The sequence below is a fragment of the Nyctereutes procyonoides genome, unplaced genomic scaffold (genome assembly GCF_905146905.1).
Source record: "Nyctereutes procyonoides isolate TBG_1078 unplaced genomic scaffold, NYPRO_anot_genome, whole genome shotgun sequence".
NCBI classification, from domain to species: domain Eukaryota; kingdom Metazoa; phylum Chordata; class Mammalia; order Carnivora; family Canidae; genus Nyctereutes; species Nyctereutes procyonoides.
The window spans coordinates 47,019,434-47,046,628 of NW_026575043.1; the positions used below are offsets into that span (position 1 = coordinate 47,019,434).

Consider the following 27,195-nt stretch of genomic DNA (forward strand, 5'->3'; position numbering starts at 1 on the left):
GGAGGAGAGGAACTCTAGGCCGCAGGGTGTAGGTGAACCACCCCAGAGCAGCCTCATTCTTGAGGAAGGAAGGAAGGAAGGAAGGAAGGTGAGTTGTGTCAGCGGAGGACCTGTTCCGACTGCAGGAGCTCTGGAGTGTGTGTGCCTGTGTGTGTGGTGGGTGAGCGTCCAGGAGACACCTGGTTCCTCCCTGTGCGATGGGGATGTTATAGGCGAGAACTGTGTGCACACCTGACTCCTACAGGTAAGCGCTGGAACCCATGGGGTCCCGCCACTTTGTATGGGGAAAAGGATCACTACAGGACCCTTCTCTGACAACTTTGGAGTTCCCAGTCTTGTGGGTGTGGTGGGAAACCCTGCCTCCTTAGCACCTGACCCTTTCTTTAAAGTCCTCGTCTGTAGAAAGTTCCAGGCAACTACACAGAGATGTCTCCTAGAACCATGCTCTTCCAGGGCCTGTCCCCTCCGGGGTCCTCACCCTCAGGACCGCAATGTCCGGCCGAGCCAGGACTCGAGCTCGAGGCAGAGCCCGTGGTAGGTTCCCGTCCCAACCCGCGCCACCTGGAGCCGCAGCGCCACCTGGAGCCGCAGCGCCACCTGGAGCCGCAGCGCCACCTGGAGCCGCAGCGCCGCCAGTGAGCACAATCCTGTTCAGTCTCATCTATGCAGAAGATGCTGGATCTTCCTCAGCTGCTTCCCTCTCACGTGCCTTCACTCTCGCAAAGGGCTTTACTTTCATCCTGAGAGTATGGAAAGGTGTCTGAATATCTTGGCTCCAGCCAAGGACTCCTCTTTGAGGATGAATTCAAAACAAGCAGCTGACACCCCACAGGTGTCTGTGCGCTGCTGAGGTGCCCTCCCCGACATGCCCCACTCCTCTCCTCTAAAGAAGCCCCATTCTGCCCTTTGCTGCCTTCTAGATCCATCCTAGACTCCTCTAAAACCCTTCATGTAAACAACCAGGAAATACTGTCCTCTCCCAATTAAAAAAAAATCCTAGCATCTGACAACGTCTTACCACCTCTGTTTCCCCCCTCTGGCCCCAACCCCCAGCATCCTTTGCTGAACACCACAAGTGGCCTCCTAACTGGTCTTCCTGCATTTGCCCTCGTCATTTTTTCGGTTACTCAGCACAGAACCAGTAAGTCAGTCCATGCAGCTCCTCTGCCCAATGCCCTGTACACGTTCCTGTCTTCTTAGTCCGAACACATTGTTCCAGATGGCCTTCCTCCCACCACCCCTGTGACTTCTCCTGCTTCTCTCCCCTTGTTCAGCTCCTGCTTCCTTGGACATTGCTGCCTTAGAAAACTTGCTCTTTACCTGTGGCTCCCATAACCTTGTAACTCTCCTCCAAAGCTTTGGTGGAGTCCCAACCTCCTCCCGAGGCTCTGTTTCATACCCCATGAACTCACCCAGCCCCCCTTCACAAACCTACCTTCCCCATAACACAAATTTTCTGTACTTTGTTCTCTTTTACTTCATTTCCCTGGCCATTAACATACTAATGTTATATACATTATGATTTTCTGTTACTGGCGTGTGAGCCATTACAAGGGAACGTGCTCCATGCCCTGATAGCACTTGGGCACATAGCAGGCAAATAATTTTTGGATGAGGGACAAATTCCATTAACAGCACTCTTTATGTCTATCCCCTCAAATATGCAGACTCAGCAAACCAGCCGAATTCCACCTAGCCCGTGGCCGCTGCAACCGGAAAGCCAAGTGGTTAAGCCTGCACAACGAAGAAGACCGAAAAGAGCATCTCGGCCTCCAGGTGACAATGGGGAAAGAGAGGGCTATGGTGAGGGGCAGGGAGATTTAATCTCTGAGGGTGTACCATAGTGATACCAGCCCAGCCGAGGGCCTCAGGATCCCCATAGAGTTTGACAGGATAGGAAGAGTGTATAGCCCTCAACTATTTTTCTTTTCTGCAACGAATTAATTGCTCAGTGTTTTCTTCCCCTTATATTTTAAAGCTTATGGAAAAGTGGAGATGGATAACAGTCTAACCAATTGTTCAATTATAATGTCTTTTCAGGTTTAGACAATGCATTCATATATAACTACAAGTTAACTAGGAATTCTAGAAACATGAGTGGGTTTGAAATCAATGCACTAGAAGGTTGAGCAGCTGCTTGAGCCCCTCAGCCTTGCCTGCATTGTATTCTCCGCCTAGGTGGAAGGGTATCATTATGCAAGTGAGCATTCAGACTCGTATATTAGCCAAGGGTTTGGCTAAAACTATTAAACCTCAGGTCTGATTCTCTGACTTGCTCCTATCTTAAAGTGTTTTAAAAGAGCATTGGGAGGGGCAGAGGTACAGAGTGAATCTTAAACAGGCTCCATGCTGAATGTGCAGCTCGATGCGGGGCTTGATCTCAGGACCCTGAGATCATGACCTGAGCCAAAATCAAGAGTGGGACACCTGGATGGCTCAGTCAGTTAAGTTTTAAATTATTATTAATTATGGTGAGAATAGTTAACATGAGATCTGTCCTTTTTTCCTTTTTTAAAGGCTGAATAATAGTCTGTGGTATGGATATACCATGTTAACTTACCCATTCATCTGTTAGTATTTGGGTTGTTTCCGGGGCTTGGCTATTTTTAATACTGTTGCAGTGAACGTGGGAGTGCTAATATATCTTTGAGATTCTGATTTCAATTTCTCTGAAAGAATCTCCCAGAAGTAGGACTGCTGGACTATATGGTGGTTCTACTTCTAAGTGTTTGGAGTAATCTCTATACTGTTTTCCGTAGCAGCTGTACCATTTTTGCATTATCAAGGGATTGAAATTTCTCCACATCTTCACCAGCATTTGTGGTCTTTAAAAAAAAATTTCTCTCTCTCTCTCTTTCTCTCTCTCTCTCCTCTCTCTCTCTCTCTCTCACACACACACACACACACACAAACACACACACACTGCCATGCTTACAGATGGGAAGTGACAGCTCATTGTGCTTTGATCTGCATTTCCTGGTGACTTTGAGCATGTTTTCATGTACCTGTTGGCCAACTATATGTTTGTTCATTCAGGTCTTTTCTCCATTAAAAGGGGGGTTATTGGGATCCCTGGGTGGCTCAGCAGTTTAGCGCCTGCCTTTGGCCAGGGCGTGATCCTGGAGTCCTGGGATCGAGTCCCACGTCGGGCTCCCAGCATGGAGCCTGCTTCTCCCTCCTCCTGTGTCTCTGCCTCTCTCTCTCTCTCTATCATGAATGAATAAATAAATCTTTAAAAAAATGGGGGGTTATTATGTCGCCCCCAACCCTGCCACTCTTCAGTTTCAGGAGTTCCTTATATATTTTGGAAATTAACCCCTTATAAGATACATGGTTTGCAAATATTTTCTCCCACTCCATAAGTGGCTTTCATTCTGTTGATGCATTAATTTGTTCAGAAACTTTTTAGCTTGAAGAATTCCTACTTGTCTGTTTTTGCTTCTATTGTCTCTGCCTTTGGTGTCTGATGTTATAGATGTTTTTATAAAATACAGATACATAATATGAACTCCATGAAATGAAATTATCTGAATACACAATAGTGAATACCCGTTTTTTCATCTATATCATGTCTGAAGAGTTATGTTTAATACTTCAATAAAGCATATTGTATGTAGCAAGTACTAATGAATGATGCCAGCTGTTTTCTCTCCCTGAAATTTGAATGTGGTAAGTTTGACTGCTGGCTGTGTCTGGAATTAGTTGTGAATTTGATAAAAAGCATTTAAAAAAACTTGTTTGTAAAATGAAAGCTCTTCTATTATACAAATTCAGACTCTGGTATTTTATAGGATCATCATTAACTAGGAATAATAGCTTCCAGAAGGAACCTTTTGAAGAGAACCAGTTTCTGTAGCCCAGGGCATGGACTATCTTAGTCATTCAGGGGTGCAAGGTTTATGAATAATGTAGGTTATTTTAACGATATTTTTTGTATATTCTTTTATTGGAGTTCGATTTGCCAACATGAAGTATAACACCTACTGTTCATCCCAGCAAGTGCCGTCCTTGGTGCCCATCACCCAGTCACCTCATCCCCCCACCCACCTTCCTTTCCACTACCCCTTGTTCATTTCCCAAAGCTAGCAGTCTCTAAGGATTTGTCACCCTCTCTGATTTTTTTCCCCACTAATTTTCTCTCCTTTCCCCTATGATTCCTTTCACTATTTTTTATATTCTTGGTATAAGTGAAACCATATGGTAATTGTCCTTCAATTGACTTACTTAGCATAATATCCTCCAGTTCCATCCATGTCGAAGCAAATGGTGGGTATTTGTCATTTCTAATGACTAATATTCCATTGTATATATAGACCATAATCTTTATCTATTCGTCTTTTGATGGACCCCGAGGCTCCTTCCAGTTTGGCTATTGTGCACATTGCTGCTATAAACACTGGGGAACAGGTGGCTTGGATTTTCACTGCATTTGTATCTTTGGGGTAAATTCCCTGTAGTGCAATTGCTGAGCCATATAGTAGCTCTATTTTTAACTCTTTCAGGTACCTCCATCCACACAGTTTGCCAGAGTGACTGCACCAGGTCACATTCCCACCTACAGTGCAAGAGGGTTCCCCCTTCTCCGCATCCTCTCCAACATTTGTGGTTTCCTGTCTTGTGACTTTTCCCCATTTCCCACTGGTGTGAAGTGGTATCTCATCATGGGGGTTTGGATCGGTAGTTCCCTGATGGCCAGTGATGTGGAGAATGTTCTCATATGCTTGTTGGCCATGTCTAAGTGGTCTTTGGGGAAATTTCTTTTCATGTCTTTTGCCCATTTCATGATGAGATTGTTTCTTTGCTGTTGAGTTGAAGTTCTTTATAGATCTTGGATACTAGCCCTTTATCTGATAGGTCATTTGCAAATATCTTCTCCCATTCTGTAGGTGGACTGTTTCTTTTTCTTTTTCCTTTTTTTTTTATGATCATCATTGCCTTTTATTTGACTTTTATGACCAACCTCGTGGTTTCACACTGCAACAATTTATGAGCACTGGAAAAGCAAAGTTGAATTTTCCGTTCCTTTTTTTTTTTAAGAGTATAATCCTTTTATTTATTTTTATTTATTTTTTTATTGGAGTTCAATTTGCCAACATATACCATAATACCCAGTGCTCATCCCATCAAGTGCCCACCTCAGTGCCCATCACCCAGTCACTCCCATCCCTGCCCACCTCCCTTTCCACCATCCCTTTTCGTTTCCCAGAGTTAGGAGTCTCTCATGTTCTGTCTCCCTTTCTGATATTTCCCATTCATTTTTTTCTCCTTTCCCCTTTATTCCCTTTCACTATTTTTTATATTCCCCAAATGAATGAGACCATATAATGTTTGTCCTTCTCTGATTGACTTATTTCACTCAGCATAATACCCTCCAGTTCCATCCACGTCAAAGCAAATGGTGGGTATTTGTAATTTCTAATGACTGAGTAATATTCCATTGTATACATAGACCACATCTTTTTTTATCCGTTCATCTTCTGATGGACCCCAAGGCTCCTTCCACAGTTTGGCTATTGCCGACATTGCTGCCATAAACATCAGGGTGCAGGTGTCCTGGTGTTTCACTGCATCTGTATCTTTGCGGTAAATCCCCAGCAGATCTATTTTTAACTCTTTGAGGAACCTTTGTCGACTGTTTCTTTTGTGGTGCAGAAGCTTCTTATCTTGATGAAGTCCCAATAATTCATTTTTGCTTTTGTTTCTCTTGCCCTCGCAGATGTATCTTGCGAGACGTTGCTGTGGCCAAGTTGAAAAAGGGTGTTGCCTCTGTTCGCCTCTAGGATTTGGATGGATTCTTGTCTCACATTTAGATCTTTCATCCATTTTGAGTTTATCTTTGTGTGTGGTGTCAGAGAATGGTCTAGGTTCCTCCTTCTGCATGTGGATGTCCAATGTTCCCAGCTCCATTTATTGAAGAGACTGTCTTTTTTTCCAGGGATAGTCTTTCCTGCTTTCTCGAATATTACTTGACCGTCAAGTTGAGGGTCCACTTCTGGATTCGCTCTTCGGTTCCATTGATCTATGGGTCTGTTTTTGTGCCAGTACCACACTGTCTTGATGGCCACAGCTTTGTAGTACAACCTGAAATCTGGCATTGTGATCTAAATTCTGCAGTCATGAAGTCTCTCAAATCTTTTATGCTTTTATCTAGAGCCACCAGTAGCTTTGTAATTGTGCTTCTGAATTGACTTCCTGACACTGAATTGTAATCCGTATTCTGTAGTCATGTGGCAGAGAGTACTATTTCTGATTCTCTTTTGTTGTGAGTTCTTCCTTCTAGTCGTTTTGCTCCATGCAGAGTGGGGGTGTGAGCAAGCTAAGGCAAGAATTTGAAACACGACCTAAGTAAATTTCACCGTAGATGATTCTGACGAGGTCGGAGACTAGAAAATGAAAACCAAATCAGAACATAATAAAACCAAAGGAGCACTGAAGTGAAAAACAAACTTTAAAAGAAAGTGGTAAAAAAATAAAAGGCCAAGAATCCCAAAGAAGTATAAAAACGAAAAAGCAAAAGAGAAGAGAAAAAAGCAAAAGTGAAGAGGAAAAGGAAAAAAGAAGAAAAAAACGGAGGGGAATAGGAGATGGTGGTGATGAAGTTGTAGTGGAAGGAAAATATAGTCTACCTGGGGTCCTAGAGGCTGATCCTCTTGGTTCTGAGTGTATGAAGTTCTGTATGTTAGAAGATGTTCGGTCCCAAATTTATATAAACCAGCAATACTTGTAGAAAGCCCCAACGTTAACCACCAAAACATAAGGTAAAAGAGAGGGGCAGAATGGTAATGAAGAGAGACTGTAATCTCATAGAATGAACCAGCACGGTATAGTACTTGGTTCTGGGTGCATGCTGGTCATGTTTTAGAAGGTATGAACTTCCACCATTGGAGAACAAAAGGAGTCCAAGAAAACAAACAAAAATAACAAAAAAACATAGCTTATAAATTTCCCAATATTAAATTGAGTATGTTGAATCTAGAAGTAGAAATTATATCTAGGATCTGTAATGGTAGAAATAAGAAAGTCAAAAAAGGAAGAACGTTAAAAATGAAGTGGTAAAATATTGTAGTTAAGATGGGAAAAGGGGAAAAAATACTGGAAATTTTTAGTCTGATATAAAAAGGAGTTGTACTGGAAAAAGCGGGGGGGGGGGGGGGAAGGAGGGGAATCTCTAGTTCTACTAACTCTAAGTCCCTCTTCTTCCCCTGGGGCTTTCCAGCACTGCTCGGTCCAGAACTTGCTCTTCCCCTGTCCTTCCAGCTGGTCTTCGGGGAGGGGCTGCTGTGCTGATTCTCAGGTGTGTGCACCTGGGGACCTGCCCCCCCCTCCCCCGCCAGGTGCCGGGCTTAGGGGGAGCTGCTTGTCCTGTGAGGCCTCTGTCCCCTGGCGACGCCACCTGTCCCAGGCACAAGGTGACACAGGGAGGAACACAGCAGTGGCGGCGGCCAGCTCTCCAGCCCTGGAGTCAGCTCCCCAGTAACTCCCGCCATCCCCAGTCCCCGTGGGCCTGGGTGCTCCGGGGCGGGGGCGCGGACCTGCACAGCTCGGGGGCCGGCCGCAGGGGAGCCCTCGCGTCCTGGGCCCTGCCGCCCCCGCCTGCCCCGGGGGGAGGCGGGACCCCGGCCGTGTCCCCCGTGCGCCCTGGGCTCTGGGGCGTGTGCTGCCGGCATCACGCTCCTGGGTCCGTGGCGGGCGCCCGAAGGCAGCAGGCGCAGCGCCCCGCCCCGCCTGCCCGCCCGCCCGCCCGGAGCCCCCGCCTGCCCCCCTGCTTCTCCCCGACGCCCCGCCGTCTGCGGCTCCAGCGCTGTCCCGAGCTCGGCCCGCGGGCTGTGGGGTGCTCTGCCCCGGGCGCGCCTCGTCTGCTAGTGACCCCGGGAGCCTGCGGGCTCCGCCGCCCCTCCTGGGGTTCAGCCCAATGCTCCTCCTCTCCGGGGCTGGGCTCTAGGGGCTCCCAGTCTTACCCACCAGGCTGGAGCCATCTCCTCTGGCCCGCAGCTCCCCACCCCCCCACCTGCCCCCAGGCTTCTTCCCCCCCTTTCCTTCCCCTTTCCTTCCCCCCTTTCCCTTCCCCCCCTTTCCCTTCCCCCCCTTTCCCTTCCCCCCTTCCTTCCCCCTTTCCTTCCCCCCTTCCCTCCCCCTTCCTCCCCCCTCCCTCCCCCCCTTCCCCCCTTCCCTTCCCCCCCTTACCCCTTCTTTTTCCACCCTTCTTCCCCCCCCCCCCACCTTTCCCCCTTCCTGTCTTATCTTGTTAGAAGTCAAAACTTTTCCCTCTGTAGAGTTCCGGCTGTTCTGTCTTTAAATCTCAGGTCAGATTCGTAGGTGTTCAGGATGGTTTGGAAGTTCTGTAGGTAAGTTGGGGACCTGGTGAGGTGAGGACCCTACTCCTCCATCTTCATAAATCCCCTCCTCCAGGGTATTTGAAAGACTGCTTTGTCTTGTCCTCCAAATGGTGCCTGGTAAAATCTGTATGCATATTTCAATGTAATTAAAAAATAGAGCCTTTTCCAGTAGCTGTTAATAAAAAGAACGTCTCAGTTATTTTGTATCAAAGGCAATTTCATGCACTTTTTTTTATAAACCGCTTATTCAGTCAGCATTTTCCAGTGCTCCTGAGAGGGCAGTGAGGTGCCAAGTGATTGGCCTATAAAGCCGCTGGCTAAGGACAAAGTTTCTGCTTTGAAGCTTGCACTCCGAACAAGTGTCTGGCACAAAAGCAAATTCCATGGGGATGGATGTGGGGCTGGGCCAGGCTGGCCACTGATGTGGGGTGGGGTCTTGTTCAGAGGGGTTTCCAGGTCCCATTCCCCCTTTCTGTTGACCAATGACTGAAATACCCTTTGGATTGTTGGACAGTCCTGACTTTCCTAACTCCAGCGACCCCCCCCCCCTTTTTTTTAATTGTATACCACTCATGGCTTTCATATCCATTTCCATGTAGAGGAACTTCAGCTGGCGACTAGACTGCAGGCAACCTCACTGAAGGAGAGAAAGCGTTTTGGGGGTATTTTTCGAGACCATGTGGTGGATACCCGACAGTACTTGGAACATGTTAGAGAGTCCACGACAGGTATGCTGGCCATTAACGACCCAGCCTGAGGGAATTGTTCACGTGAAACCTGTGCATGTTTGTGTTTAAGAGTGTGTGTAAAGCTTCATCCCATCACTGTGAGTGGAGGTAACCTCCCAAACTGCTTACGTTGTTGTAATGGCACCCGATTTTGCAGAAACAGAGACTATTAGAGAGTCCTAGATGGACTCTCCATTTTTCTATTCCTTTTGTAGCCACTAAGACAGAATGACCCAGCTCTTTGAATGCACTGAGACTTTAGAAAAAAGAAACCTAAGCATAATTACAACATTTACATTATTCTGGCTCCCCACCCAGCTCCCCCTGTTGCAAGCCTTGTGTTAGAGATTTTTCTTCTGATCTCTTGTTAAATATTTTAATCTTCTATTTTAACTCTCTAAATGTCTGCTTGAGTGAGGACTCCTCTAAATGGATGATGCATACTCTGGACATCAGCTGTATGTAAATGTTTATGTGTTTGGTGGTTAATATCCTTGTTTGGCCTAACTTTGGCTTTCGGTATTGGGATGTCCACATTATTTAGGTACAGTCAGTCTGCTTGTTTCATTATTGACACGTGGATTCATTTTTGCAGGCACGCTGGGTAGACCTGTAAAGCTATTCACAAACCATTTCCGAGTGACGTCCCGCCCCCAGCAGGTCACATATAAGTACAACATTGACTACATGCCAGACATCGAGGATGGAAAAGTTCGTTCAGAATTGCTTTTGCAGCATAAAGCATTTATTGGAGAGTGCCATATATTTGATGGGAGCTCTTTATTATTACCTCACAAGCTACTGTTGCCGGTTAAGTACTGTTATTGGATGTTTTCTTTTTAAATTTTATTTATTTGATAGAGCAAGAGAGAATGAGCAAGAGGGCAGAGGGAGAGGGACAAGCAGTCTCCCCATTGAGCAGGGAGCACAACTCGGGGCTCAAACCCAGGACCTGAGATCACTACCTGAGCCAAAGGCAGATGCTTAACAAATTGAACCACCCAGGCACCCTAGACATTTTCTTGACCTTTGTTCTCTTCCTCTCACATCTTCACTGTTTTAAAGCAAATACCATTTTTGTACAACGATTTGAGGAGACCTGAAGATCTCTTGCCCATGGGATTTGTAACAAAACCCACATGCCATGTGTGCTTATCACTGATGTTCCCTCCTGCCTCATGTCAGTGCTTTTTTTTTTTTTGTCAGTGCTTAAAATGAATCTGAGAGCAAAATATATACATGTTTTACATTTTCAATGGCAAATATGGGTCAAGTGCTGATGAAGTATTGAATAGTTTTTATCTCTTGTTCTCATCTTTCAGCAAAAACATTAGAAGGACTCAATATTTTTCCAATAAACATCTATTTACCAAAAGAATAATCTACAGGAGCTCGTTTAAGTTAAAAAAGTAGTTGTAAATGTTTAATTCTGACTCCTCACTTTAGCCTCATAAATCTTGTATTGTCCCTGCATGTGTCACACTGGTGTGTTTCATACCCAGGTGACCTATTGATTTGTGGTTCAATAATGAGCTTATTGTCTTCGGAAGGACTGCTAGACCCTCTTGTTTTTTCTTTATCTCAGAAAACAGAATTGGTCAGCCTACTGAAAAACCAGGTTGTGAAGCTGACCATTGAATTCATCAGCGAACTCTCACCCAACTCACCAGACTGCTTACGCTATTACAACATTCTCTTTAGAAGGTGTGTTTATAAGCTTTAGTTTCCTTGAGATATGACTGTGTTCATGTGTCAGTGGCATTGAACATAGACATTTGCTCCTAGAATTTCATGTTCTTGACACCTCCTCATCCTGAGAGGGCAACGGACCTTGGGGATGAAATGGGACTTGACCCTCACCTAGACATTCTTAAGTTCTGTGGCCTATCCTCAGTATTCTCCCTGCCTACCCCCACATCCTGTGCCTGGACCTGCCTGGAAGGAGGAGCATACATCGAGTATGCATGCCTATGCATATTTCTCCTTAGAGCAAATGCACTGGTTTTTTATTTTGTAGTAACAGTGGTGGACAAATATCCCAAATTGGAGGCACATAATCTGCAAAAGATGTTTTGGTTCATTTCTGGGAATGGAGGACATCCTAATGGTCTTTCCATGACAGTTTGTTGTATATAAGGGAAAGGAGGGGAAAACAGAGGATAAATGGACCTTAATATCTACCTCACAATATAATTTACTTGTACCAGGTACATCTGTTTATTATGTGTAATACAAAGTTGCTGGCAGATTTTTCCCCCTAATGTATCCTCATGTGTATTACCAAATGCTTAATATTCATACTATTTCAACAAAACTTATTCTTCAATTTTTAGAATTTTGAAGCAGATGAATTTGAAGCAAGTTGGTCGCAACTATTATAACAAGCAAGAGGCCACTGAGTTCTTCGATCACAAGTTGGTATAAAATAGTTTCATGTAATGTTTGTAATGTATACATCTAAGTCCCATAGATTCTCACATGCAAACATATGTAGGTATATATGTGTAAGCCTGTGGTTAATAATAAAAGTGGTTTAACAAAAATTAGGTATAACTAGCACAGCAGGTAAATCTCTATTGGAAAGGTCCTTCAAAAGACCCTTTCTTATTAAAAATAAGGGATGAAATGGCTTGACTCCAAAGTGACTTTTTAGGGCCCTGTGACACGTGCTCTATACTCAGAGCTTGGAGTTTGATAATCCTATCTAACGTGTTCTATTTGCAGGCTGGTCATCTGGCCTGGATACGTTACTTCTATTCTTGAGTATGAAACCAGCATTACCCTCTGTGCTGATGTGAACCATAAACTGCTCCGAATGCAAACAGCTTATGATTTAATAACAGGTCTTCGTGATCCACAAACCAAAAAGGAAGATGTTGAGCAAGTTTCTAAAGAATTAATCGGGTCAATTGTTTTTACACTGTAAGTCTGCTTAAAAAAACAACAACAACAAACCTATCCCATTACTTTGATCACCACCCCCACCCCGAGAAGATGTTCCCAGTGGTTTTCAAACCACTCAGTAGTTAAAGTTCAGAAGCTGACCTGGCACGGCAATGGCCAAGTCAGTTCGTGCTTTTCTCATCTAGGTCTATTGCAAGAGAGAGGGATACGTGTCATTTGGAGACTTCGCTGTTCTTAATTCCTAATGCTGATCCAGTCATCTTGTGGAAGCCTGTCCTGCACATAACAGAATATATTCCTTCCAAATTTCTTTTGCTTGGTGTCTAACTAGTTTTAAAAAAAATCAGGGCTTAATTAGATAGAACCTATGGGCAAATTTCCACTTGAAGTTAGTTTTTTCCTCTCCCTTTAAACCAGACACTTTTAAGAGTGTGGACTGAAAGTTGTTTAGCAACATCATCTTAAGAGTAAAGTTGAGGACTTTTGCTCCCTAATTTCAAAACATATAAAGCTAGTAATCAAGACAGTAGCAAAAGGACAGATGAAAAGATTGATGGAATAGAATTGAGTCCCAAAGTCAGTTTATAGTCAGTTTATTTTTTTTCAACAAGAGTGTCAAGACAGTTTAGAGAAGGAATACTCTTTCAGCAAATATTGCTGTGACCACTGGGTATCCACCTGGCCCTTCCTGACACAATATACAAAATTAACTCCAATTCCACTCCAAGATAAACTCAAAATAGACCTCCATGGAAGTGTTAAAAGTATAAAAGTCTTTGAAGAAACTATAGGAGTAAATCTTCTTTAGGTGAGCAAAACCCTTATAGGACACCAACAGAGAAGGGATGACAAAAGAAAAGTATAAATTGTACTTCATCAAATTAAACACGTTTGTTCTTCAAAGTCAAAAGTGAAAAACAATGGATAGAAAGGTGACTTGCAAATATTTTCTCTCAATCTCATAACTTGCATCTATATAAGTAAAGAACAGGTACAAGTCAAAAGATAACTTTTTTAAAAAATGGGTAAGGATCTGAATTGACATTTCTCTGAAGAAAATATAAAAATGATCCATAATCACATGAAAAGATATTCAATGTTATTAGCCATGAGGGAAATGCAGAGTAAAACCACAGTGAAATAGCACTTCGTACCCACTAGGATGGCTAAAATTAAAAAAGCAGATACTAAATGTTGGCAAGGATGTGAAAAATCGGAACCAACCCTCAAACTTTGCTGGTATAAATGTGAAATGGTATGATCTCCTTGGAAAACAGTATGGCACTTCCTCAACATGCTAAATATAGTGTGGCCATATGATCCAGCAGTTCTATTCCTGGTTATGTACCCAAGAAAAATGAAAACTTATGGCCATTCATGTACCAATTTTGTAGACCTGACATCATTATTCATAATAGCTCAAGAGTGTAAACAACGTGAATGTTCATCCGCTGAAACAGATAATATATCCCATTATAGATATGCTATGTTTTTATTTGGCAATAAGTAGGAATTAAGTACAAGTATATGCTATAGCAGGAATGAATCTCGAAAGACATTATGCTGAGTGGGAGAAGGCAGTCAGGAAGGGTCACATATTGTATGACTCAATTCCTATGAAACAGGACAGATAGGCAAACGTATAGGATGGACTTTAAACTAGCAGTTATCTAAGGACTGGGGAAGTTGAGTGGACATGAGGAGTGACTGCTCGTGGTTGTGGTGTTTCTTTGGGTTGTGTTGAAGAGTGTACAACTTGGTGAATATATTAAATATGATAAAGCTGATATATCCTGCAATTACCTGTAGGATTTAAAGCCTATTAATTCTTGCCTGATCCCATGCTATGAATACATTAGGAATAATACCACATATTGTGAATATTCCACAGGTATAACAACAAAACCTATAGGGTGGATGCTATTAATTGGGAGGATAATCCCAGAACCAAATTTAAGAAATCAGGTGGTGCTGAAATCACCTTTGTAGACTACTACAGGGAGGTATGCAATCTTTTATTTCAGTATATCTAAATATTTTTTCTTATTTAATCAAATATGTCTCCTATGTATAACTGATAGTCACATATGTTAGATCATAAGTCATAATCTATGTATTACAGGGTTTCTCTTGGAGGATATTATAACTTACATGAATTTGTCCATGTATTTGGGTACCTTGTGTATATGTTACATAATTAGAATGGCTCCAATAAGACCTCTTTCATGAGTCTTGGACGTGGCTATGATAGTTTTAAACATGTTGATGGATTGTTGGGTTGAAAATAAAATATGGCAAGATTTCAGATATGAAGACTTCACCTACGTAGAAGTTTCAGCTCTCTAGGACTTGGTTCAAAATGAAAAGGTGAAAAATTACTATCAGAAATGATGTCACTTATGTGCTAAATCTCATAACTCATGAATTCCTCAATCTTTGTTCACAAAGAAACAAGTAAACTTCGTGAACAAAGATGCACTAGGTGGTGAGGTTGGTTTTCTAGCTTGGGCAGATAAGAGAGAATTCAAGGAGTTACAGATATTTATAGCAAACGGAAAGAACTTAGAAAAGTATAAGCTGGGTTTTTTTCCTAAATTATATTAGGAATCCAAAATCTAGCTACTTGGAAGCACTGAGGGTACACAGCCATTCAAGGGGATGGTGCTATTATGGCATCATCCCCACTTGTGCTCCACGCTTAGTACTTACTTGTTTAACCTGAAAGCATGTAATGAGTGCTCATTATACAACTTGGGTATACATTGGTAAGACTACTGAGTTCTCTGTTCTTAAGGGACTTGCCTCCTTGTAGTAGGAAGAGAGATGGCAGACAAGAAGAAAGCATGTATTGGGGGAAATCTATGCAGATAATCAAGAGGTGTTATGGAGAATGTCTGGTGGCTTAGACTGCTGGTCATAGAAAGCTCTGAGTAGCTGGTATGTGACTGTCAGAAAGGAGCAAGCTGTGTGCAGATTGGTGAGAAGAATTGTCTCTTACACCACTTTCAGGATGGGCGTGATGTATCCAGATCCCAAACAAGGCTAGAGTGTCCTGTCAAGAAATAAACCCAGTTGTGGGTGGGACGTGTACAGGGTTGCAGGATATGACGTCAGAGGAGGACGTGGGAGCCACATTGTATAAAGTTCTGTCCACCTACACACATTGGATTTTACCGTTAAGTGACACTATACAGATAGATGAAATGGGGTACTTTCTTTTATAGATGTGCGTCTAATGTACAGGGAATGCACTGTATGCAGGTAAAAAGGGAGGCAGGGACACCAGTAGGGAGGTGCTTAAGTCCATTTAGATCAGTGATAATGGTGACCTGGATTAGAAAGGGAGTAGAAGGAGCAGATGGGAGGACTTTTGATGGCTCAAATGTAGTGAGTAATGGTAAGAGGAGTCTCTGACTTTATCTGAGGAAGTGAATGGAGGCTGGCATCACTTATTGCAATGGGAGATTCTGTGTGAGGAGCTGGCTTGGGGATTGTTGGGTTGACATAGCCTCTGATGGAGTTGCAGACAGGGATATCAGGCTGATATTTGCTTGCTCATTCTCCAGATTTTACTTCAAAGGTCATTGGTTGAGACGACCTTTGAAATGACTTGGGTAGTCTTGGGATGTCCTGGTGGGAACTCAGGATAATAACAGATGGCAATCTAGTTGTGTTGTCATGAGATCTAGAAAAATCCTGAAATCCATAGATGAGCCCTTAAAAGGAAAGCACAATCCTGGCTTGCAGAAAAGCTTTCATAGTAATGCAAAGTGGGACAAGGAAATTCCTGTGGAGACGCAGAAGTTGGTGTTGTAGGAGATCCATCTGGGATATCACAGGACAGCCATGAGAATTAAATAGTGTGTTTCTCAAAGTTCTCGACAGAAAGAATAGCTTGTACAAAGGCTGTGCTAGTCTCAGGAGTGGGAGTGGTGATTGAGGCCCTAAAATGATGCCATGATTCTGCACACATGTATATACATATACTTGCACAAGCTCCTGCCTTAAGACTCTAGAAGCAGGGGAATGGAGGTGAATCCCAGCTGCCTTTCAAATAACTACAGAGAATTAAAAGTAGTAGTTCAGCTCCAGAGGTAAAGCGCCATGAACACTGGATTTGAAGTCGTCTTGTCTCTGGAACTCCTTTGACATTCTCAGGATACTTAACCAATCCCACCAGAATTCATGTGGCTAACTGGTGACTGATGAGGACCTCACTGATCAGCATGGAAGGATCTATGACAGACCATCACTTTATGTGGGAGAGGAAAGGCACTTTATTGTACAGGAATTGCAGCCTAGGGATAGGAGCTTCTGGATAGATGTCTTGGCAAATGCCTTTTCCTGCCGGAAAAGTTTCGATCATGCAGGAGGCATGTTTGGAATAGCTGTAGTATTGCAGCTTCACGGAGTGACCAGGTTTGTCGTCCCCCATTAATGTGGGAATCCTCTTCAAAGTTCTTAATTACATCCTTAATTTTTTAAGGCAGTACTGTAGTGAGAAATAACATAATTCAAGGCTTGGTCCTGCATTTACCTATAGCAAGTCAAAGAAGGCTGGTGCAGTGACCCCAACACAATGTTTATGAGAGTCTTGTTCTCCTGGGCCATGTGTGCTTACAGGGAAAAAAGAGGTCATCCCTGGGACATCTAAATTAAGAGACTATTAAGAGTATCTTTAACGTGTTCTTAAACTTGGGGAAATAGTCTTCCTCGCACACCCCTGGGCCTCTGTTGGTGATCCAGACTTTTTTGTACCTATTTAGGTGACTTGACTAGGCTTTGCTGACAGTCACACCAGTGTTCTTTCTCACCTCTTTTGAGCAGCAGTATAATACAGAGGTTACCGACCTAACTCAGCCACTGTTGATCAGCAAAGGCAAATGGAAAAAGAGTCAACAGGACACACCCCATAAGCCTATAATGCTGGTTCCTGAGCTATGCTACCTGACAGGTACTTCAGATTTATGCAGTCCTCATAGAAGACCACCCCTTTCAAGCCCCAGATGTTATGATGTAGAAGTATAGGCTTCTCACAGTACTCCATAATGACCCAGAGCTGTGTTCTCTCCATCGGCTCTTCCTCTTCCAGATAAAACCATCAAGACTTCTTCACATATATATCTATTCTTGCTTGTTTAGCTATATCTTCTTAACTTTTTAAAGGTCTATCAGATAAAATGCGAAAAGACTACAGGGTGATGAGAGACTTGGCTCTTCATATGAGATTGGATCCAGAAAAAAGGCAGCACGAATTACGGAAACTGATGAATACTATACAAACGTAAGTCCTATTCTTCTCTCTGTGTGTTTGTGTGTGTGTCCGGAAGTTGAGACCCGTGCAGAACTCTTGATATCTCCGATTCTCCAACTAAAAAACAACAGGTTGGAAGAAAACGGCCTCTTGTGGGAACGACTCTATTTGTTTCATCGATGCAAAGTTAGAGGAGGTCTGGAGGGGAAGAACAAAATAGAAAGACCCTAAGCACAAATGTGAGAGTAAGGACATGAATTCAGAGTACTAGAGACCCTCTCTCTGCAACATGTCAATACAGAAGACAAACAACAAGGCATCTTAGATTAAAGGAGAATTTTGCAAATGGATCATTTTTGCTTATTTCCTTTGGTTCTATTCTGTGGAAATATTTTAACTTTCAGAAATAGGGAGGTACAACGGGAACTTCAACTCTGGGATTTGAAATTTGATACCAACTTCATGTCCTTCTCGGGAAGGATCTTGAAAGAAGTAAGAATTTTTCAAGGAAGAAGAGCGGTAAGACAGCTTCAAAATGGTCATGTTCTAGTTACTCTTGCAGTCATTTGGGGCCAAATGAATAATAATGCAGAGGAACTAAGTCAGGTCAGTAACTCACTGCTCTCTCTTCTTGGGCTGTTTGTCCTTTCTCTAGGGGAGAGCGAGCAGGTGTTCAATTAGAATGCATGTAACATCCTTGGCATATAGTAAACTCTATAGTTTACCTTGGTTGGTGTTGTGGACATCTCTCATGGCAAAACAATATGCCAAGTGTATCCTTAAGAGTCAAATAGCTAGAATCCAAACAATCCAGAGTAACCCATGATAGAATCCCAGTATTACTTACCACTATCTTAAGGAAAGAATATGTAATTCAGTTATGACCAAAGTTTAAAATTGTAATGTTTTGGTAGGAAGTAGCAAGAATTTGCAATAGAAAGGCTCTTTAATGTTATTTCTTTAAAAACTGAAGTCTTATACTATGTCTTCCAGTTTGACTCCCATCCACAGTTTGCAGATTGGTCGAGAGAGACCAGAAGTGGACCCTTACTCAATGTGAAGTCACTAGATCATTGGCTAATACTCTATCCTACGAGAAATTATGGAGCAGCCTCATCCTTAGTACAGAGTCTACGGAAAGTCACACCCACCATGGGCATAGCTATGAGAGAGGCAAAAATGTAAGTAGAGCTGAAATTAAGATCTATAACAACCGATCTTCAAATCGGAGGTAAAGTGGAGTCAGACGATATTAAATTATAGGAATTGGCCACTGTATTAAAACCCTGGAGGTTTGTAAACAAAAAAAAAAAGCCTAATCTATTCCAATTAACTGTAAAATAGGCTTTGGGGATATATAGTTTGTGGCTATTGGGATACATGCTGAGGAAGCCAAAAATTGAACTTATTTTTGTTTTAAGAACAAACTATCAGGGTACCTGGTGGCTCAGTCAGTTAAGCATCTGACTCTTGGTTTTGGCTCAGATCGTGCTGGGTGCTCAGTGGAGAGTATACTTAAGGGAGTCACACAGAGTGATCCTCCTTATGTGTGCATGTGCACAAGCTCTCCCTCAAATAAGTAAATCTTTCATGACCATTAGTTAAAAGTAGTTTGTTATTTTTTAAACATTGTACCTTGTTTTTATGTGGTGCTCCATTGGCTGCATAAAACGTTTGTTACATATTTACCTTTTGAATACAGATGATATATACTTATTTTCTAGGCTTGAAGTAAGTGATACAGTCCAGTCCTATACAACCGTCTTAGAAAATCATGTTACCTCCAAAACACAGATGGTAAGTTTCTATTTGATAGCACTTCCTTTTTTTTTTTTAAGATTTTATTTATTCATAGAGATGCAGATAGAGGCAGAGACACAGACAGAGGGAGAAGCAGGCTCCATGCAGAGAGCACGACATGGGACTCGATCCAGCGTCTCCAGGATCACACCCTGGGCTGTAGGCGGTGCTAAACCGCTACACCACCGGGGCTGCCCCCCCCCCTTTTTTTTTTACAAAGATTTTATTTATTCAGGAAAGAGACAGGAGAGACAGAAGCAGGCTCCATGCAGGGAGACCAATGTGGGACTCCAGGATCATGCCCTGGGCCAAAGGCAGGTGCTAAACCGCTGAGCCACCCAGGCGTCCCATTGACAGCAGCTTCCTGTCTTACTTTGTAGTGTTATAAATCTCACCTGTTAGATCTTGAGTGTCTACCACTCAAAATTAATCTCAAGCGCCCTTTCTTTGGCAGGGACTGGTCTTCAATTTCTGTCCTTTCCTGTCTCTGAGTCTGTCAGCCTGTTCATGGTCTCTGACCTTTCAGCCATGTTCACTGGAAAGTGGGCAGACACTTGGGAGAAAGTGGCCTCAATTGCTGAGCTCACCTTTCTGGGTCCCTACTTCTTTCCTGTCTTAAGCTAATAACTCTTTATGATCCTGTTAGACTGGCTGAGCCCCAAACAGGCACAGTCCCTGTGTTTTCATCACTTTGAACAGCTCTTCTTAGGAGGAGACTGCTTGCTATCCAGAAGCTGAAATTGTAGGATACATTAGCTGACCACTCTCTGAATGCTCAGAAATCATCACAGAAAAAAATTAGAATCTAGATTTTGCAATTGTACTTAAAAGCTTGACTTATTGAGCTATTAAAAAATTATATATGAGTGGAGGGGTGTGTGTGCGTGTGTGCGTGGGTGCGTGTGTGTGTGTGTGTAATCTGTACCCAAAAGATTATGTGTTTTAAGAAAAGCATATCTATAAGTTAGTTTAGCCTTCATCTTTAAGTGATCCCAACAGGCATGGAGAAATCCTAAGCCGATAATGGATTGGTGTCCTATCAAACACACACATCGACTGCAGTCTATTACAATTAGAAATCATTAAACCATATACATTCAAAAACCAAAGAATAACTTGCAAGTAGCAATGATATTAGAATAATATCAAAAGAAATTGAAAGAACTTAGATCCTAGAGGTAGTATGTATCAAAACCTGTGTAACAGCAAATAAACAGAGGACCTCTGGCCCTTGATGAATATATTGGGACTGAGGTGAGAATCTTTTTTTTTTTTTTAATTTATTTATTTTAATCAGAGAGAGAGACTGAGAGGCAGAGACACAGGCAGAGGGAGAAGCAGGCTCCATGTAGGGAGCCTGACATGGGACTCGATCCCGGGTCTCCAGGATCATACCCCAGGCTGCAGGCGGTATCAAACCACTGCGCCACCGGGGCTGCCCATGAGGTCTGAATCTTAATGCACTAAGCACAGTGAACCAAAACAAAGTAGAATGAAATAAACAAAAAGCAGAAACTAAACAGAATGGCAAATCCAAAGCAAAAATGTTAAAACTTGGTGTTGTCAAGATTGAAGAAAACAGTCTGAGGGAAGCTTAGCAACATTAAGAACAAGGAGAGTTCATGATTAACAGATTTGCTAGAGGTTAAAGAAATATTAGGAGATGGGGCACCTGGATGGCTCGCTCAGTCAATTAAGTGTCTGCCTTCAGTTCAGGTCATGATCCTCAGGTCCTGGGATCGAGTTCAACTTCAGGCTCCCTGCTCAGTGGGGAACCTGCCTCTTTCTCTTCCTCTCCTCCTGTGATAGCTCTCATTCTCACTCTCTATCAGATAAGTAAATTAAAAATCATAAAAAAAGTAGAATACAATGGGCCTAGGGTTGACAGTAAGCTGAAGTGCAATCTTTAGAAAAAGAAACAGTGTGGTGAATTATAGGAAAAATAATTGCAAATGAAATGTAAAAAAAAGGTACAAAATGCATTTGATAGAATTCCACATTCATTCATGTGAAAAGAAAATTTTAAAATGAGAAAGGAATTTCCCTAGTCTGATTGAGGATTATCCCCAAAAAATCTTCCTAGAAGCATCATCATGTTAGAAATAATACATTGAGGATCTTCCATTATAGTTAGAAAGCAGCCAAACAGTAATTGCTCTTTTCTATGATCCCATGTCCTGTTGGAGGTCTGAGCACGTGTTAGAAATCTTGCCCTGCTGCCTGTACATCAGACAGTTTCCATAACTCCTGAGCTTATTTGCTTAGGGGTAAAATGGGGATACTGGTCTTGATCTCAGTAGGTTATTGAAGAATTAACTGAGTCAAGTACAATGCTTGGCAAGTGCTCTCACATAGCATCCATCATGTAAGTGGGGACTTTCCTGATGATGGTACATTTCAGTCTGTGCTTGTTAACCCTCTGTGACAACTTCATGATGAACTCCTAGAAACAGAATAGCCAGGACGTAAAGACTTTGCAAGTGCAAGTGATTCATGCATATTGCCGGTGCCTGGCTCCTAGGCTCTTTCTTCTTCCATATGCTCACCTTCGCCATTATTGAATGGAATGGGATTCCAGACCCTTTACCCTCCTGGGCCAGCTGTGGATTGAATGAACAGACTCTGTTCCTCCACCTAGGTAGTTTGCTTGACGTGACATCCACTTCTCCCATTACTGTGGTTTCATGTCCTAGGTAGTCTTGTTGTTGCTTTCTCTCAAGGTCCTTTGCGTGCTGTCCAGTGAAAAGAAAGACCTGTATGATGGCATAAAACAATACCTGTGTGTCAATTGTCCGACCCCAAGCCAGTGTGTCGTGGCACGGACCTTAGACAAACCCCAGACGCTGATGACCATTGCGACAAAGATTGCCCAGCAGATGAACTGCAAGATGGGAGGAGCCCTCTGGAAGGTGGAGACAGGAGTACGTTGGATTTCATTGCCTTCTCTTTATTTCACTTGTGTTCAGTGGAATTTAAGACTCAACCATCTTAAACGCAATTGCTTAATTGTGCTTCTATTGTGTTCTAACTCAATGTCTTACCTTTCTTAAAAAATTTCAGTTACAGAATGCGATGTTCATTGGTATCGACTGTTTCCATGATATTGTAAATCGGCGGAAGTCAATTGCAGGCTTCGTGTCCAGCATCAATCAAGAATTGACGCAGTGAGTGGGCTTAGGCAGACATTGTGTAGATGGCAACTAGCTGTAGACCAAACAGGAGAGGTGGGCCTAACTAATGTTTGTTGACAAGGGCCATGGACAGGGTATTCTCTCCCTCTTCTGGCAAAGTTATGCTCCAAATACATTTGATGTGGAGGGATCTATATCATTTTTCTGTTGCTGCTTAACAGATGATGACAAACATGGCAGCTTAAGAGGACACTCCTGTGTCTGCGCGTAGGTCTGTCAGGCAGCCATCAGGTTGGCCATGTTGGCCAAGCCACATTCTCCTCTGGAGGCTTGAGGTCCTATTGCAAGTGCACATACTTTTGGCAGAATCTTTTTGTTTTGTTTTGTTTTGTTTTGTTTTTGTTTTTGTTTTTGTTTTTGGTAGATGAAGGACAGAGGCCCCCATTTCCGTGCTGGCTGCCAGCTAAGGCCTGTCTCAGCTCCTGGGACTTCATCCATATTCCTTCTCAAATGCCCTGCTCCCCCAGAGCACACAGTCCTTGTTCTGCTTCAAATCTCTCTTCCCCCTTCTGCTATCTTGCTTTTTCAGGGGGTTATGAAATTAGATAAGGTCCATCTGGAAAATCTCCCCTAAAGCCAACTGTGACATAGGACATAATCAGAGGGGCGATACAATAGTCACAGATTCCAAGCATTAGATTTCTGCTCACTAGGGGCTCTGACAATCAGTGAGTCTCCCCATTAACACATGGGGAAGGACTCAGACCCCACATGGGGAAGACAGACCTAGGAATACAATCAGAAGCCTATAGGTACAGGATCTGCTCTTCACAGATCTATATGTAATGGATCTGCTGAAGAAGATATGCTTCCATATCTCATGTTTCTCCCTTGCTCCAGGGATACTTTTGTTTTCTGTGCTTAGAGTAGAACCTACCTTCAAAGGAGTTTGCACATTCTTCAGTTTAGTTTCTTGAGCATTAGCATGTGTATGACCATCACCAATCACTGTTATGCTTCCTGAGGATTGTGGCCCCCTAGGTATAATTACAGAGTATTCTTTAAGGGGGTCCATTTTTATTTTCATGAATGGCATCAATTATTCCAGTCTAGTTCCAGTTCTAGTTTAATATAATATTGGTTTGCTTTTTTGGTGGGAGAGCATGTGGAAAATAATGTTTCAATCATGGGAAGAAATTAAGCTCTCATTCAGTTCATTTTTTAATTTTTAATTATTTAAATTGGAGTTCAGTTTGCCAACATATAACACCCAGTGCTCATCCCGCCAAGTGTCCCCTCAGTGCCCATCACCCAGTCACCCCAACCCCCCCCACCTCCCTTTCCACTACCCCTTGTTTCCCAGAGTTAGGTGTCTCTCATGTTTTGTCACCCTCACTGAGATTTTCACTCATTTTCTCTCCTTTCCCTTTATTCCCTTTCATTAATTTTTATATTCCCCAAATGATTTCATTCAGTTCATGAATAATGTCGAAACCTTGCTTTTTGGCACAACATTTCCACTGCTCTGTTCTCAGCATTTGAACATACCATGATTTCATCTTGTAGACTGTAAATTCTGGAAAAGAAGCAGACAAATGTATTATATCATGTCAGGTCATTGTAATACTTAGAAGCAATTAAAAAAACAGGGGATAGAAACTTGAGACCAGTATTGTTTGATCTGTTGGGAAGTGGTCAAGTAAAAACTACTGTTCCAAAGCAGCTGGTTCCCTCAAACCATGATTATGGATGAACCATTGTTTAAGACCTCAGCCTGAAAGTGGCAATCTCCAGGAACACTGGTTATTTATTTTGGGTGTCCACCATGAGACGGCAGTAGTCCTGCACATTGAAAGTGCGTGTAATTTGTACCAATGTTAGTGAATGCTTCCATATTCCTATTTGTGTGCATTCACAATTTTAATGAATGCCTAGGGTACTGGAAGAGACCAATGCTTCGATCTCTGCAGAGGCATCAAAGAATGGATTCCTGATTGGATCTTCAGCTACCCATAGTGACTCCCGCTTCCCCCCCACCAGAGGTCCTAGATTAACTCAGGATGAAAAATAATGGAATTTTAAGACTCATATCTCAAACTGACAGCTTATTTTTCTCCAAACAAGGTGGTTCTCTCAGTGCATTTTCCAGGAATCGGGGCAGGAGCTTGTGAATGGGCTGAAAACCTGCTTGGAAGGTTAGTGTCCCATCAAGATTGGTGTGCCTGACTCCATCTGGGTAGTTGTCTGCCAGCGGACACACTGGCCCCCAGAGATGTCTGGCAATGCCTAGAGATGCGCTCTATTGTAACAGCTGGGATGGAGGTGCTACTGGCCTCCAACTAGCGGGTAGAGACCAGGCATGCTACAGAGGACAGCAACACCCATTCTGCCCCCACAAAGAATTATCTGGCTCAGAATTTCTGTAGTGGTGCTGTTGAGAAATGCTGAGCTCATGTGAAGACCAAAAAGCAGTGAATGTGTCCTGGAGGCTACAGTATTGAAAGAACATGAACCTAGAAGCTGTTACAAATAGCAGTGGCCAGTTGGTTCTGAGTTACGGCTTATTCACCCGTGTTTCTGGTTTCCTTCCAGCTGCCCTGAAGCTCTGGTGTAAACATAATCAGTTTCTACCACAAGCTATCATTGTGTATCGGGATGGAGTTGGGGATGGTCAGCTTCAAGCACTGATGGATCATGAAGTCCCACAGATTGAGTCCTCCTTAAGATCTGTGTACCCTAAAGACTCTGGGTATATAAATTGTAAAGTGCGGATTGTGTAAACTCTACATTTCAGTCTCTGAAAGGAATATCACAGTTATGATCTGTGAATTAAGAGAGAGAGCATGGCACAGAGGGTATCAGTTGCTGGATGGGGAATTCATTCTTTGACTTTCTGGTCCACACCCAAGTCAGAGGACAGAGCAGAACTAGAACATTCCTGATTGTGTTCTCCCCATGGAATCCCCTAAGAACCTGTTCCTTTTTTTCTAATCTCCCTGCAAGCCTTGATGTAGGAGGGCTTGTTAAGCTCAGGTACTTATTAAAATCCATAAACACAGCCTGGTGATGGTTTGTGTTTAGGAAACTTCTTTATTCTGGAGTTTTGTAGGTCCTGGGGCTGGGGAATGCCTCTCCTCTGCCTCCTCTGCTTGTCACTGGGGCCTGGTTCCCACCACAGATAGGAGCAGCCCCAACCTTGTGAGGAAGTTCCTCCCCCTAAGATGTGAGTGGCTGTGAATAGAAACCTCTCTTACTGCTTAGGTCAGGCTCATGGAGCTAGGACAGTAAAGTTGGTGTGTGGGGGGACTATACCTTCCGCAGATTCTTCTTAAGGAATCCTGTGTGTGTGTGATGCTTCAATACTCTGAATGCCTCTAGGACAACAGTACATCTGGTGACACCTGTCATTACTTTTAAGGGTCAAACTAACTTTCATTGTGGTGAAGAAACGAATAAACACCAGATTTTTTGTGGAGTCTCAAGGAAGACTTCAAAACCCACTTCCAGGAACAGTTATTGATGTGGAGGTGACCAAGAGGCAATGGTAAGCCCCCCCCCCCACTTTATTTATTTAGAGATTCTCTTTTATTCAAATAGAAATAGAAACTTTTTTTAAAGGTTTGCATGGTTTGGTGGAGAATAGATTGACCTAAAGACGGTTTAAAAATTACACGAACAGATACACATGGGATTCTAGAGGTTTCCATCTTTTTCTAGAGGTTTCTATCCTTTTTCTTCTCTTAGAATTTAAGCCTATATTGTAAACATACTGAGATTCTTCAGTTGTTAGGAGCAATGGTAGAACTTCTGGTCAAGCAAAGATTTGTCGATTGTGCAAATGAATTAATGTAGAACCCTGGATGGGAAATGAAACAGGACCTTCATACCAGCAGACAGGGAGCAAGGAAGGAAAGACAAGCATCGATCAATCTAGTAGAAGACAGGAAAAGGGATAAAGGAAAAAGCAGGTGGGAAAGTAAGATTAACATAAAGAATAGCCTAATACACATAAGAAATCCGGTATCTAGGGAACCCTGGGTGGCGCAGCGGTTTAGCGCCTGCCTTTGGCCCAGGGTGCGATCCTGGAGACCCGGGATTGAATCCCACGTCGGGCTCCCGGTGCATGGAGCCTGCTTCTCCCTCTGCCTATGTCTCTGCCTCTCTCTCTCTCTGTGTGTGTGTGACTATCATAAATAAATAAAAATTTTTTAAAAATCCGGTATATACAAGAACCTGGTGGATCTTACCAATTCTATTAGGGGGTTTGAATGGGTTCCGTTGATCCTCGGGGAGGGGCATAAAGCATCCATCCCTAGAACTCTGAGTTGAGTTTCCCTGTGGCCAGATCCAATGTGTCAGTTTCAAGTTTCTGCATCAAGGCGTCAGGGCAGATGCTTCTATAGAAATCTCATGAGCATTATTACATGGGTCAGTGGTTGCATTGCCCTTTATGGACTTGCTTTCCCAAATCCTCCCCCCACAGTTAAGCAGGCTTCTAAGTATAAAGGAAACTCTGTACAATGGATTTCTGTCCATTTGTGTCACATCAGATAGTAGGTTTGCAATATTCTTTTTCTTCTGAAAATAATCTATAGTCTATATTCATGTGTTCTGTGATTCCAGGTATGATTTCTTTATCGTGAGTCAGTCTGTGAAAGACGGTACTGTCACTCCCACTCATTATAATGTCATCCACGACACGGTTTGCTTCACCCCAGATAGGATACAGTATCTCACTTACAGACTATGCCACATGTATTATAATTTGCCGGTAAGTATTTTTATATGGATTTCCCTTTAGATCTCAAAAGATTGTTCAACATTAAATCTATACTTTTTGAGCCTTCTGAATTGATATCTCTGAAACATTAAATTTAGATAGAAAGTTTTAAAAAAAATCTTTGTTCTTCTTCTTTCTGCTGAAGGGTGTCATTCGAGTTCCTGCTCCTTGTCACTATGCCCACAAACTGGCTTACCTTGTGGGCCAGAGTATTCATCAAGAACCACACCATTCCCTGGCAAGCCGTCTCTTTTACCTGTGA

The 27,195-nt window shown here is 42.9% G+C and overlaps 1 protein-coding gene across 1 annotated transcript; it reads left to right on the forward strand.

Annotated features, from left to right (window-relative positions):
- Window positions 1-441: 441 nt before the first annotated feature.
- Window positions 442-27,195, forward strand: LOC129508316 (piwi-like protein 1). The gene is made up of 21 exons (XM_055323271.1): window positions 442-635; window positions 1,668-1,803; window positions 2,179-2,200; window positions 8,936-9,064; window positions 9,660-9,874; window positions 10,650-10,768; window positions 11,398-11,478; window positions 11,789-11,986; window positions 13,860-13,971; window positions 16,796-16,922; window positions 17,135-17,252; window positions 17,627-17,741; window positions 18,216-18,403; window positions 18,947-19,019; window positions 21,743-21,943; window positions 22,083-22,186; window positions 24,278-24,348; window positions 24,746-24,902; window positions 25,572-25,697; window positions 26,777-26,924; window positions 27,079-27,195. The coding sequence occupies exons 1-21, from the start codon at window positions 442-444 to the stop codon at window positions 27,193-27,195; spliced, it is 2,751 nt and encodes a 916-aa protein (XP_055179246.1).

Bases quoted from the DNA above. Each gene is read 5' to 3' on its own strand.
- LOC129508316 (XM_055323271.1), top strand. From the start codon at position 442: ATGCTCTTCCAGGGCCTGTCCCCTCCGGGGTCCTCACCCTCAGGACCG. The intron at 17,742-18,215 runs GTAAGACAGCTT...TATGTCTTCCAG, and splicing joins TTTTTCAAGGAAGAAGAGCG to TTTGACTCCCATCCACAGTT. The intron at 18,404-18,946 runs GTAAGTAGAGCT...CTTATTTTCTAG, and splicing joins GCTATGAGAGAGGCAAAAAT to GCTTGAAGTAAGTGATACAG.